General features: G+C 44.6%; 1 protein-coding gene across 2 annotated transcripts; it reads left to right on the top strand.

The window, feature by feature from the left end:
• Positions 1-710: 710 nt before the first annotated feature.
• Positions 711-14,150, top strand: RTP4 (receptor transporter protein 4). 2 transcript variants are annotated; one of them, XM_049880523.1, is made up of 2 exons: positions 711-908; positions 4,160-6,791. In XM_049880523.1, exons 1-2 carry the CDS (start codon positions 754-756, stop codon positions 5,385-5,387), a joined length of 1,383 nt encoding a protein of 460 aa, XP_049736480.1. In that variant the 5' UTR covers positions 711-753; the 3' UTR covers positions 5,388-6,791. The 2 variants fall into 2 exon arrangements, 1 of the variants encoding a protein (XP_049736480.1); XR_007516798.1 differs by lacking the exon at positions 4,160-6,791 and adding an exon at positions 13,034-14,150 and having other exon boundaries at positions 824-908.
• The last annotated feature ends 302 nt before the right edge of the window (positions 14,151-14,452 follow it).

The following is a 14,452-nucleotide window of genomic DNA, read 5'->3' as shown; positions in this document are numbered from 1 at the left end:
TTGCAGGTTTTGGAGTCATACAGACCTGGGTTCAATCTCACCTCTACTACTTACCAGCTGGGTGGCTTTGGGTGAGGTACCCCAACATTCTGTGCCCAAAAAACCCCTGTTGCTGTTGAGTTCAACTTACAGTGACCCTATAGAACAGGGTAGAACTGCTTCATAGGGTTTCCTAGGCTATAATTTTTAGAGGAGCCAATTGCCAGAGCCGCTGGGTGGGTTCAAATCACCAACATTTTGGTTAGCAACCAAGTGCTTAACCACTGTACCTTCAGGGCTCCTTTGTGGCATTCACCTGTAAAAGACCAGGAATACTACCCATCAGAGGATTCATCAGGTGCCTGAGATGAGCACGTAACACATGCTCTCCAGCTGCCCGTGTCCCCCCACCAGGATGTGAGCATCTGTGAGGGCAGGGAACCACTTCTTAGTTACATGACACCCCCGTCCCAGTGCTGAACATAGTGCTTTGACTATTCTAGAAATGAGAGAAAAAGAAGTCCCCCCAGGATGTAGAACAGAGCGCTGCACTCAGATGTCTCTCAGGAATGCCTCTTAACAACCTAAAAATCTCTGCTGCCCTCTGCCTTCAAAACAAAGACTTGCTCTGTGCACTCATAAAGTCTAAAATGGAAAAACAAAAAACAACGGATGTGTGTTCACACAGAAACTGAAACTCTCTCATTTCCCCTCTTTTGCTGGGTGTCTGGTAAAACAGAAAGTTACATTGGCTCTTGGCCTCCAAGGAGGAGAATGGCTTTGGATATCAAGTCATGGGAGCAGACATTTCAAGAACTGATCCAACAGGAGAAACCCCGGGCCAGATGGACCCTGAAGTTGGATGAGAAGCTTCAGCCAAACTCTGTGGACCAAGGGTGGAAGCAATACAAGCAGAGAGCCTTTGGCAGGTGAGTGAGGGTTTTGCCAAGTCATAGGCTTTCCTGGACAGAGAGGCTTAACTTACCAAACCAACCAGCTGCAATCGAGCTAACTCTCATTTACAGTGACCCCATGTGTGTCAGCATAGAACTGTACTCCATAGGGTTTTCTGTGGCTGATTTTTCAGAAGTAGATCACCAGGCCTTCCTCTGAGGAGCCTCTGGGTGGGTTCAAACCTCCAGTCTTTCAGTTAGCGCCGAGCACATTAACCATTTGCCCCACCCAGGGACTCCTTTGAGAACTTGTTAAAAGAAGAAATGACACTAGGCTCTCCATTCTTCTGTGGTCACCAATGCTCTTTAGGGTCTAAGCAATGATATTTTCATCCTCCATCTTGCTTAACTGCAGGAGGTTTTTTCTTTTACTGGGTTGCCCTCTCTGTCTTTCTGGGAATCCTGGAGCAAAGCCTCCATGTTCCATAAGTCTGCCCTCCTGTTCTCTCACCACCTCATTTCCCCTTACTGCCTCTCCAGTCTTCTGTGGTCTCTCTCCTCAGACCTGACTGGCCTCTATAGGCTATACACCTCTCCCAGTCCTGTTCAGTCCATGCCTGGAACTGGGTCCTCCCTTTAATGCCCCAAGAATTGACTAAGACCAAGCCATCTTGTTGAACATAGTTTTTATTGAGGGCCTGGGATACCAGGAGAGAATGATAATGCAAAAATCAAATCTAAATCCTAGTTCCTGGAGTCCCTAAGTAGTGCCCTTCCCCTTGCTGGCTACCTCTCTCTTTAACCACCAGCAGGCCTCCAAGTTGCAGGACCAGATTCCTTCCCCACTTCAAGAGGGTGAGAATTGTTGGTCTGGACAATCAAGTCCTCTTTTTTTTTTTTTTTTTTTATGACACATAGGGACCTACAGTCTGCATTTTCCACCTCACATGTTATTCTGCTTTCCTGCCTGCCCCTATCCTACCTCAGGTGCTCTCTGCTCCATTCCTTATGGACTATTAACCACACCATGGACTTCCATACTTCCATGCCCTTGTTCATGATGATCTGCCTGTTTGGCAGGCCCTTCCCTCCCCTCCTCTCCCCTCCTTATCCTTTAAGAACCAACTTAATGCCATCTCCTCCTTAAAGAGTTCTCTGATCCTCCTGGTCAGAAGTAAGCTTTCCTTTTTCTACATTCACATAAGATAATGATGTTAAATATACATCTGTACACACATGTTGTTGTTGTTAATTGCTGTTGAGTTGATTCCAACTCATGGTGACTGCATATGTGCAGATTAGAACTGCTTCACAGGATTTTCAAGGCTGTGACCTCTCAGAGGCAGATCACCAGGCTCTTCTTCCAAGGCACGTCTGGGTGGATTCAAACCACCAACCTTTTGGCTAGGAGTCAAATGTTTAGCCATTTGCACAAACCAGGGACTTCTATACACACATACATATCTTAAAATAATATTTATGAATAATATATGTGTATATTTGCATATTATACATTATATAAAATACACACTTACATATATTTTAATAACAAAAACAATATGTATTTTAAGGAGCCCTGGTGGTGCAGTGGTTAAAGTACTTGGCAGCTAACTGAAGGGTTGGGCTTCCAATCCACCAGCAGCAACATGGGAGGAAGATTGTGGCAGTCTGCTTCCATAAAGATTACAGCCTTGGAAACCCTATGGTGCAGTTCTACTCTGTCTTACAGGGTTGCTGTCAGTCAGGATTGACTCTACAGGAACAGGTTTTGTTGTTGTTGTGATACATATTTTAGCTGCAGAGCCTATTGTTTAAATGAAGCCTCCTAGGGTTCTGCAGAGCACAGTTTTCCAGCTATTGGCCAGAGCCAATGTAGCAATGATTTTGTTCTGCTTTGTAATCCGGTGAACCATGTAAGTGTCTCTCTCTGCACCAGCCAGAGTTCTTTGAGGGGTACATGATGGCTTACTCATTTTAATACTCCCCCAAACAGGAAGGTTCTTCTCCTGTTCGGAAGAATTGATTTGATAGCCATTCTGAGATCAGAAAAGCAACCTACCAGCACACTTTTAGAAAAATATCAACAAATTTTTGAAAAGCATTTTGTAGTTTATAAAGCATTTTTTCATTTCTCACTTGATGCTGACAATATAACCCTTGAATAGTTCTCCTTTTATAAACTGAGGCTTGGAGAAGTTTCCCTGGTGCAAACTATGAATCTGAGTCTCCAGCCAAGTATTATGGCTTCAGGTCCTAGTCTCTTTCTCCAGGTGCAAAACTAGCCATGTTGCTCATTGGAGGTGATACCAATCTACCTGGTGGTAGATAAGCAAGGTTGGTTTCAGACGGCTTTGGAGCTCTGGTGGTACAGTGGTTAAGAGCTATGGCTCTAATCAAAAGGTTGGCAGTTTGAAGGTGCTCCTTGGAAACCCTATAGGGCAGTTCTACCTTGTCCTATAGGGTTGCTATGTGTTGAAGTTGACTCAGTGGCAATGGGTCTGGATTTTTTTTTTTTTTTTTTTTTGGACAGGGGGAAGGTTGAATCAGAAACATGTCTCTACCACCTAGGCTTTGTGCAAGTTCCTAATCCCTTTATGACTCAGCTTCCTCATGTGGATATTGGGCTCAGTAATATTAAGGGTCCTTCTCTAAGCCTGAATTCATAAAAGGAAAACTATTTAAGGGTTAAATTGTTGGCATGGAGCCTTGGTGGTGCAGTGCTTAAGAACTCAACTGCTAATGAAAATGTCGGCAGTTCGAATCCACCAGCCTCTCCTTGGAAACCTTATGGAGCAGTTTCACTCTGTCCTATAGGGTCGCTATGATTGGAATTGACTCGAAGGCAATAGGTTTGGTTTTGGATTTTTATTGTCAGTATAGAGTTGATTTAAAGACGAAATGGAATAACACTGCAAAGCACCAGTGACAGTGTCTGCCTCATATGAAGGCAGTAGCTACTTCATGAGAGTTTGCTGTGGTTATCAGGAGCAAATTTCCCTGGCACATGGCAGAAACTTTTTCTCTCTGAGGCACCCAGAGATGTTTTACTTGCAAAGAGACACACTTGAAGATGACTTATGGGTAGAAGCTCAGCAGGTCACAGGGAAAAAAGCTTTCTCAGAAACACAATCCCTCTCACTCCTGTTTGTCAGTGACTGGTACATTCCAAATCATAGGATGGGGAACTTTTCCGGATTAACAGGGATCTTGGAGACCGAGGTCAGGCCCATTTTCCTTCAGGTCCATGACCAGAAGAAGAAGCACTGATTTCTTCCTTCTGTCTGCAGTTTCCAGTGTTCCTCATGCCAGCGAAAATGGGCTTCTGCCAAAGTGCAGGTGCTCTACCACATGTTCCTGGAGCCACGGAAGTCCCAGGGAACGGTACTCATGCGGCTCTTTGGTCAGAGGTGTAAGAAGTGCTACCGGTCCCGATTTGAGAAGCCCGAGTTCTCTTCCCAGAGCACCATGACGATTCTGCAAAACCTGGTGCAGCGTGTCCTGGAGAGATGCTATAGAGGGGGCATCAGGAGGGCTCCAGAGATACCCGCGACTGTGGAAGTGCCTCTGGATGGGTCCCACGACACAGCCAACTGCGAGGCATGCGTTCTGCACATCTGTACCTGGGCCTCACAAAGCCTTGAGACAAAGCTGGAGAGTGGGATTTCCTCGCCTCGTGTAGGGGATGCCTTTGTCCAAAACAAAGAGGCTCAGCGAAGTGGACGTAACTGTGTTCTTACGGTGTCAGAGCCTAGCCATGCAACTGCTAGGGCCCAAGTGCCTGAGGCAAGCCCATGGGCCACACAGGGAACAGGCCCACGGGCCACACAGAGAACAGGCCCACGGGCCACACAGGGGGCCACCCCACAGGCTACAAAAGGAACAGGCCCACGGGCCACACAGGGAACAGGCCCACGGGCCACACAGGGAACAGGCCCACGGGCCACACAGGGGGCCACTCCACAGGCTACAAAAGGAACAGGCCCACGGGCCACACAGGGAACAGGCCCACGGGCCACACAGGGAACAGGCCCACGGGCCACACAGGGGGCCACTCCACAGGCTACAAGAGGAACAGGCCCACGGGCTACACAAGGAACAGGCCCAGGGACCACACAGAGAACAGATGCACAGCCTATACAAGTAGCAGGGTCACCACCCACAGGGTGGGCAATCACACAACCTAAACAAGTGGTGGGTCCCCTACGTGCAAACTCACAGGCTACACGGGGGTCAAACCCTCAGGCTGCAGGGAGTGCAGCCCCACAGGCCACACAGGGGTCAGCCTCACAGACCACACAGGGGTCAGCCCCTCAGGCCACACAGGGGTCAGCCCCACACATCACACAGGGGCCAGCCCCACAGGCCGCCCAGGGGTCACACCCTCAGGCCACACAGGGGCCAGCCTCACAGGTCCCACGGCGGCCAGCCCCACAGGCCACACAGGGGTCAGCCCCTCAGGCCACACAGGGTTTAAACCCTCAGGTGGCAGGGAGGACAGCTCCACAGGCCACATAAGGGTCACACCCTCGGGCCACACAGGGGCCAGCCCCACAAACCACATGGGGGCCAGCCCCACAGGCCACACGAGGGTCAGAGCCTCAGGCCACACGGGGATTAGACCCTCAGGCTGCAGGAAGGTCAGCCCCACAGGCCAGACGGGGGACCGCCCCACAAACTACATGGGGAACAGACTCACAGATTGCGTGTGAGACAGACCCCAAAGCTACACATGGGTCTAGAACCTTTGGGGGAACTCAAGCTGGGTGGCCTGTAACAACAGCATCTGCCTTTTGCAAGCCCAGGAATAGAGTGGGTTCTGAAAGTCTGATAACTGAGTCCAGGAGATCACCTCTTACCTGGGAAAGGCAGGTGAGGTCTTCAACCAGGAGGCCTTCTCCTGATAGCACTTTCAAGTCTTCTATCTTAGCACCAAACAATGACCCTGGCCAGAATCAGCGGTTCCTGTGGGGCTGTATGTGTGTTGCTGCTCTGTTTGCCTTTATTGCAACCAGATACCTGTAAGGAGAATGAAAACAAGCTTTTCTTCTCTTCTTCAGTGATGATGAGAAATTACTTGACTGGATGCGATTTTTTATTTTAATATGACAGAGAATTTGCTTTGAGATCAAGCAAGGTCATGTTTTTAGAATAAGCACCGATTTCCTGGGATCTTTTCTGAAGACAGCCTAAAACAAGACCCAACACATAATGGACCCTCAATAATTATTCATTGAATCACGACAAGGTCTTCATTCATTCATTTACTCACTCACTCATTCTTTAGGCCATATCTTAACAAGAACTGAGGGTTATCAGTATTACCTGAAGGTTATTGTGATCAGCTGAATAGCAGTCCCCAAAGATGTCTGTGTCCTAATCTGCAGAACCTGTGACTGTTACTTTACATTGTAAAATGGACTTTGAAGATGTGATAGTTAGTTTAAGGATCTTGAGATGGGAGATTATCCTGGTAGGCCCAATATAAACATAAGGGTATTCTTAAGAGGGAGGGCCCGATATAAACATAAGGATCTTCTTAAGAGGGAGGGCCCGATTTAAACATAAGGGTCTTCATAAGAGGGAGGGTCCGATATAAACATAAGGGTCTTCATAAGAGGGAGGGCCCAATATAAACATAAGGGTCTTCATAAAAGAGAGGCAAGAGGGTCAAAGTCAGAATGAGAGATTTGATGATGGAACCAGAAGTTGGAGTGATGTGCTTTCAATATAGAGGAAGAGGCCAAGATCCAAGGAATGCGGACAGCCTGCAGAAGTTGGGAAAGGCAAGGAAACGGATTCTTCTCTTGAGCCTCCAGAAGATTTCAGCTCTGCTGACACCGGACTTTAGCCCAGTGAGGTTGATTTTGGACTTCTGACATCCAGGAATCTAAGATAATAAATTTGTGTTGTATTAAGGAACTAAGTTTGTGGTAATTTATTATAGCAGCCATAGGAAATTATGACAGTTACCAATATTACAGCCATGATCAAGCTATTACGTTTTTCAGTTTTGACAGGAAAAAGAACATTTTATGTATTAGAAATATTTATATACCCCTAACAAACTGTGGTACATACACACAATGGAATACTAGGCAAGGATAAAGAATAATGATGAATCTGCAAAGCATCTCACATTGTGGGTGAATCTGGAAGGGTATTATGCTGGATGAAATAAGTCAATCACAAAAGGACAAATATTGTATGAGACCACTACTATAAAAATTCATGAAAAGGTTTACACACAAGAAGAAACAATCTTTGATGGTTATGATGGAGGAGAGGTGTAGGGGTGGAAAAACACTAAATAGATAATAGATAAGTGGTAACTTTGGTGAAGAGTAAGACACAACACTGGGGAAGCCAGCACAACTTGTACAAGGCAAAGTTACGGAAGCTCCATAGACACATCCAAACTCCCTGAGGGACCGAATTGCTGGACTGAGGGCTGTGGGGATCATGGTCTTGGGGAACATCTAGCTCAATGGGCACAACTCAGTTTATAAAGAAAATGTTCTATATTCTACTTTGATGAGTAGCATGTGGGGTCTTAAAAGCCTGTGAATGGCCATCTAAGCTACTCTACTGGTCTCACCCCTTTGGAAGCAAGGGAGAATGAAGAAATCTAAAGATACAAGGGAAAGGTTAGTCCTAATGGACCATAACCACCATGGCCTCCACCAGACCAAGTCCAATACAACTAGATGGTACCTGGGTATCACCACCGACTGTTCTGACAGGGATCACTATAGAGGGTCCCAGACAGAGCTGGAGTAAAGTGTAGAACAAAATTCTAATTCGCAAAAAAAGACCAGACATACTGGCCTGACAGAGACTGAAGAAGCCCCCAGAGTATGGCTCCAGACACCGTTTTAGCTCAGTAATGAAGTCACTCCTGAGGTTTACCCTTCAGCCAAAGATTAGACAGGTCCATAAAACAGAACAAGACTAAAGGGGCACACCAGCCCAGGGGCAAGGACTAGAAGGCAGGAGGGGACAGAAAAGCTGGTAACAGGGAACCGAAGGTCGAGAAGGGAGAGTGTTGACATGTCATGGAGTTGTTAACCAATGTCATAAAACAATAGGTGTCCTACCAGGTTAATAAGAAGAAAGTTTGTCCTGTAAATCTCATCTAAAGTTCAATTAAAAAAAAAAAAGACACATTAATATTTCGCAACACTTCTTGCTCTTCTTTCTCATCTACTTAAACCCACTCAAATGACCCCATCCTAAAGAGATGCCCTTTGATTTGGTGATCCCTGGAGCTGTCATATTCTCTCATTTCTTCCAGCATTGGACTGGGAAGTACTGAGGAATTTACCAATCCTGAGATCCTGTGACTCAGGGCTACGTCTTTCATCCCCTATTTCCACCTGCCTGCTGGGCATTGCTGCTTGGCTCTCATGCTGTCATCTCTGCATTATTACCAGGTTAAAACCAAGCTCATCAGCATCTCTGACTCTCCCTTTCTAATGTCCCCCAGTCACCCAAGCTTATTACATTGGGGTCATCTTTAACTTCTTCTCTTCCCTGCTAGCCAAAAGGTCAGCAGTCTGAATCCATCAGCCGCTCCTTAGAAGCCCTATGGGGCAGTTCTACTCTGTCCTATAGAATTGCTATGAGTCGGAATTGACTTGACGGCAATGTTTTTCTTTTGTTTTGTTTTGTCAGGTTGGTCCCATCTCTTCCTTCTACTTTTCTTTGTCACATCCTCTTCCTGCCCAGCTTAGAAACTTGGATTATTGCAATAAATAAGGGATTTGGATTTATCCCATAGGAAATGGGGTGCCATTGAAAGCAATTGAGGATGTAGGCCATTTGAGCAGAACCACATTTAAGAAATACTATATCTCTGAGAGCAGAATGGAGTATAGAACAGAAATAGTGGGGGTCGGGATTGAAATAGAGTAGAGGTGTACACAGAGACTCCTGTAGATAATATCTTTAAAGAATTTGAAGACAGTGAAATTACATTTCAGATAATTACATTATCTCCTTTTTCTCTGGACATCTCTCTTCATTTCCCCTCAGGCCACCCTTAGCAGCGCTGTCCTTTTATGCACCCCCTATAGCCCTCAAGGAAACCCTGGTAGTGTAGTGGTTAAGAGCTACAGCTGCTAACCAAAAAGTCAGCAGTTCAAATCCACCAGGCACTCCTTGGAAACACTATGGGGCAGTTCTACTCTGTCCTATAGGGTCACTATGAGTCGGAATCGACTCAAAGGCAATGGGTTTTGTATACCCCCAAAACCACCCTAGAAATTTCTGTATTCCTCCCACTTTCATAACTCTTTAGTTAGTTCACAAAGAATATTAGCCTAGGGACCTGGAGACTTTCTTTCTAGCTAGGCTCTGCTCTGTGACCTGGGGCAAGACATTATCCCTCCCTGGGCCTCGGTTTCTCCATCTATAAAATAGGTTAAGCTCTTCCAATTACACATAGAGGATTAAACACTTGTATTTACCTCTGCTGTTTTGAAGCCTCACGGAATGACCGTAGAAGGGAAAAATGGCATCAACACACAACGGCAACGAGAATGGGTGGAAGCTGGGAAACTGATTGACTAGTGATAGGTAGCTGACTTAGAAAAATTAAAGAGACCTGGAATAAAAGTTAGCCATGGGGAAACCAACGTGCAAGCCAATTTATGTGCCACAACTCCAGAAAGGGAACCCTGGTGGCACAGTGGTTAAGTGCTACAGCTGCTACCCAAAAGGTCTGAAGTTTGAATCCACCAGGCACTCCTTGGAAACCTGATAGGGTAGTTCTACTCTGTCCTGCAGGGTCGCTATGAGTTAGAATTGACTTGATGGCAACAGGTTTTTGTCTTTTTTTTTAAACTCCAGAAAGGCTAAAAAACCATAGCCAACAAGTAGCTTAGAAGGTGGTTACTGGAAAGGTTGAAATAGCAGGATTGGCTGAAAGCCTTTAAAAGAAGTTTCTTTCCTTCACTTTCATGCAGTCTGGTAGTTGCTCTTCACTCATTTCAGGAGAAAGAATAGAAATTTATTTATGGAAGACATTGAACCAGAGGAACTGTGGACTTAAGAAGACAGGCATAGCTGAGGAAAGTGGTGCCAGTCAGCAGTCACAGGGATATTGAAATTCTTCACACAGAATAATGGGACTCCCAGCTCCCTCAGCCCACTACCAAACTCAGGAGCTGGCCTTATACCCTATGCACCCACTCCTCAAATACAGAGGAAAATGAGGATTCCTCTCCAGGAAAATGGAACAGCTTAAAAAAAAAATATATATATATATATATATATATGTATGTATACATACATGCACATACTGAAATGGAGGGATTGATCCTCCAATGGAATGGCTCACTCAGATGACCCCAGAAGAGAAACCATCAGAAGCTGAAACCCCAACCAGAGCTTCAGCTTTTAGTGTCTTACACTTGCATTTGGACAGATAGTCAAGGGATTACTAGATATTTGAGGAAAGCCTATAAGGTGAAAGGTAGAGAAGAATACAAAGAGGTTAAAAAAAATAATAATAAGGGAACCCAGAAGAAGCAGAAATGATTCAAGAATAAGAAAACAAATCAGAGGTATTAAAAGTGAAGTTATTATTTATACCTCAGATAAGAAAGCTCTTGTCATGGAACAAGAACTTTCAATTATCCTTGGGGATAATCTTGGGTGAGGCAGTGTTGAGCTTTGGCTCAAGGCAGTTCCTTGGGAGGGACTCAGCTACAAGCCTTCAGCAGGCAATTCTACCAGAAGCTGGGAATGCCTTAGTTCAGAAGGAGGGAATCTGAGTATGGCACCATAGTATCCACACCTTGTAACACTTGGATCCATTTGCTTTTTATAAAAAGTTTCCTACATATGGGAAAAGGTCCTCCAGGATTCTAGTTGGTCTCTTTCCCTGGAGAACTAAGCCCCATCACTGCATCTGGCCTTGGGAATGCAACTAATACTGAGTCCTTCCTTTTCTACTCCCCATTCTTGATTCTCCTTACCCTCAGCTAGCACCTCTGCTGGTTTAGATAACTCAACTCATGGGGTTACCCAGGCCCTCATCTTTGAGGACTCTAAGCCCTTGGTCTCAGTCTGTGGCTTCTGCACCGGTCCATCTACTGTAAAAACTGGACAGAGAACCGCCAAGAGAGGCCCCAATGGATCACTTGGATGTCAAAAATATTCTTACCATCCCTGTTGTATACTAGCAGCTCTATTTCCCTTTGAGGAACAGAACAGTGGCTTTTTTTTTTTTTTCCCATTCTTCTCTTGGCAAAAACCATTGCCGTCGAGTCTATTTTGACTCATAGTGACCCTATACAACAGAGTAGAACTGCCCCATAGGGTTTCCAAAGAGCAGCTGGCAGATTTGAACTACCAACCTTTTGGTTACCAGCCATAGACTCTTAACCGTTGGGCTACCAGGGCTCCTCTCTTGGCAAAAGTCCTCTGAAATGACCAACTATCGCTAGTAATGGGATTCTTGCTGTGTCCCTTAATGGAAGTAACCCTCATCTGGAATCTCTAGACCTGCAGAGCCTTGAGTTGTGGAGATGAGAAGCACAACATGGCAACTGATTTAATGTGAGTGATGGTAAACAGGGCTACTCCTACTGCTACTCCTTGATTCCCAGACTTATATATTCTACCTATTAGAGCCACAACTTTATATAATAGTCATTGATTTAGTGCATGTACTGCATCCTGGTGGATGGTGACTTATCTTCGCAAGACAGCATCTTCAAGCTGACACTACCCTGCATCTTGAAGAGGCCGTATCATTAATCTGTCAGGGTGGCAGCTTCTGAGTGATGCAGTATTTGATAGGACCAGGGAATCTCGTGGTCATATCTCCACTGCTGTAACTCCTTTGCTATAAATTTGATCCCTTGGTCTAGTGTGATATTCTGTGGGAGAGTGATGCTGGCTGAAGCTCTGCAGGCAAGAAATTCAAGCCATGCAAACAGCCAAACTTTTACTACCACCTGCTCTTCCACCCTGGCCATATATCCATTTCTCAGTAAGCTACTAGATGATATGCTAAAAAACAAAACAAACAAAATCCAAAGGAATAAGCCCAGTATAGTGAAGGCACGGAACTCCGGAAGTAGGAGATCCAACACAAAACAGAGACGAAGGGAGTTGCCAGAATGCTGGAGAACTGCCAGCTCCTATAGCATCAACTGAGCAGCCAGCTAGCTAGAAACTTGTCCAATTGGAGCTGCTGTCAGAAGGCTCCAGGAGGGGATGACCCCAAGGGAAAAACAAAGGGAGCTGAGAGGTTACCTGATGAAGTTGAGGGTACGGAGAGGAGATTCACATTTCGAACAGAGTTTGGGAATTAATTAGATAGGAACATAGAAACAAAATGAAAACCAAGACAATTATTAATTTCAGGGATAACAAAAAATAAATGCAATCAGAGTACTCTACGAATAATATTCAAATAGAAATAATATTGTGACAGAATACTAGTTTAACAAAAAAGTATGATTGAAAAGCATTTGAGAGGAAGAGAAGTATGCCTGGGTGGGGTCAGAAAAATACGTTTTTGTTATTGTTAGGTGCCATCAAGTCGGTTCTGACTCATAGCTAGCCTATGTGCAACACAATCATTGCTACGCTTGAGCCCCTTGTTGCAGCCACTGTGTCAATCCACCTCATTGAGGATCTTCCTATTTTTCGATGACTGTCTACTTTATCAAGCAGGATCTCCTTCTCCAGGGACTGGTCCCTCCTGATAACATGTCCAAATATGTGAGATAAAGTCTTGTCAACCTTGCTTCTAAGGAGCACTCTGGCTGTACTTCTTCTAAGACAGGTTTGTTTGTTCTTCTGGCAGTCCATAGTATAGTCAATATTCTTTGCCAACACCATAATTTAAAGGCGTCAATTCTTCCTTATTCATCGTCCAGCTTTTGCATGCATACGAAGTGATTGAAAATACCATGAATTGGGTCAGACACACCTTAGTCCTCAAAGTGATATCTTTGCTTTTTAACACTTTAGAGAGGTCTTTTGCAGCAGATTTGCCCAATGCAATATGTTATCTGATTTCTTGACTGCTGTTTCCATGAGCTTGATTGTGGACCCAAGTAAAATGAAATCCTTGACAACCTCAATATTTTCTTGGTTTATCATGATGTTGGTCCAGTTGTGAGGTTTTTGTTTTCTTTATGTTGCAGTGCAATCCATACTGAAGGCTGTGATCTTCATCAGTAAGTGCTTCAAGTCCTCTCCAATTTCAGTGAGCAAGGTTGTGTCATCTGCATATCACAGGTTGTTAATGAGTCTTCCTCCAATTCTTAAGCCATGTCCCTCATCATATAGTCCAGCTTCAAGCCTCGAGTTGCGATACTGAAGAGTTCTACGGGAAAAATATTGAACAATGCAGGAAGCATCGAAAGAAGGTGGAAGGAATACACAGAGTCACTGTACCAAAAAGAATTGGTCAATGTTTAACCATTTCAGGAGATAGCATATGATTAAGAACTGATGGTACGGAAGGAAGAGGTCCAAGCTGCCCTGAAGGGAATGGCGAAAAAGAAAGCTCTAGGAATTGTTAGATTATCAATTGAGATGTTTTGACACATGGATGCAGCGCTGGAGGTGCTCACTCATCTATGTAAAGAAAGTTTGAAGAGAGCTTCCTGGACAACTGACTGGAAGCAATCCAAATTTGTGCCCATTCAAAGAAAGGTGATCCAATGGAATGTGGAAATTATTGAACAATATCATTAATATCTCACACAAGTAACATTTTGCTGAAGATCATTCAAAAGCAGTTGCAGAAGTGTACTGACGGGGAACTGCCAGAAGCTCAAGACGGATTAGAAGAGAAGGTGCAACAAGGGATGTCATTGCTGCAAAGAATACCAGAAAGATGTTTACCTGTATTTTAATGACTATGCAAAGGCATTGGACTGTGTAGATCATAATAAATTATGGATAACACTGAGAAAAATGGGAATTCCTGAATGCTTACTTTTGCTCGTGAGGAACCTGTACATAGAGCAAGAGGCAGTCATTTGAACAGAACAAAGGAATACTGCATGGTTTAAAGTCGGAAAAGGTGTGCGTCAGGGTTGTACCCTCTCAGAAGAACATAAAAGAGCTAAATCTTCACCCTTGATGGCAGGAAATCAGTGGATAATATCTGAAAGTGAAAAAATCAAGAAACAACTTTCTAAAAGCTGGGAGGGAAATAATAGCGATAGCTAAAAGAGATAAAAATGATTGCTTTGGGAGTGACATGTAAGTTGATAGGGCAGGGAAGGACTGATTTTTGTAATAAACTTTATAGAACTACTTGACTTTTGTTAATCTATGTACATATGTGACTTGGATAAAAATTAAGGTCAAATTCTACTTTTAAAAAACAATGGCTTATTAGGTTTTCAAGATTCCTGCCAGCTCGTACATTCTCCCCATTCTGTTTTCCTTACTCTGATATGCCTCTGTGCTCTTTCTCTTCCCTCATTCCCTTGCCTTCTCTTTTCTTCTGTCCTCTGACTCCTCCTCCAACCACAGTTTTGATACAATCACAGTTGTAAAAAGGCAGACCCCGCGGCTATTTTTATTTGCAAAGGATACCCACCCCTAAG

This window comes from Elephas maximus, chromosome 1 (genome assembly GCF_024166365.1).
Source record: "Elephas maximus indicus isolate mEleMax1 chromosome 1, mEleMax1 primary haplotype, whole genome shotgun sequence".
In the NCBI taxonomy this organism is placed as follows: Eukaryota; Metazoa; Chordata; class Mammalia; order Proboscidea; family Elephantidae; genus Elephas; species Elephas maximus.
This window is presented reverse-complemented; position numbering and strand designations above follow the sequence as displayed.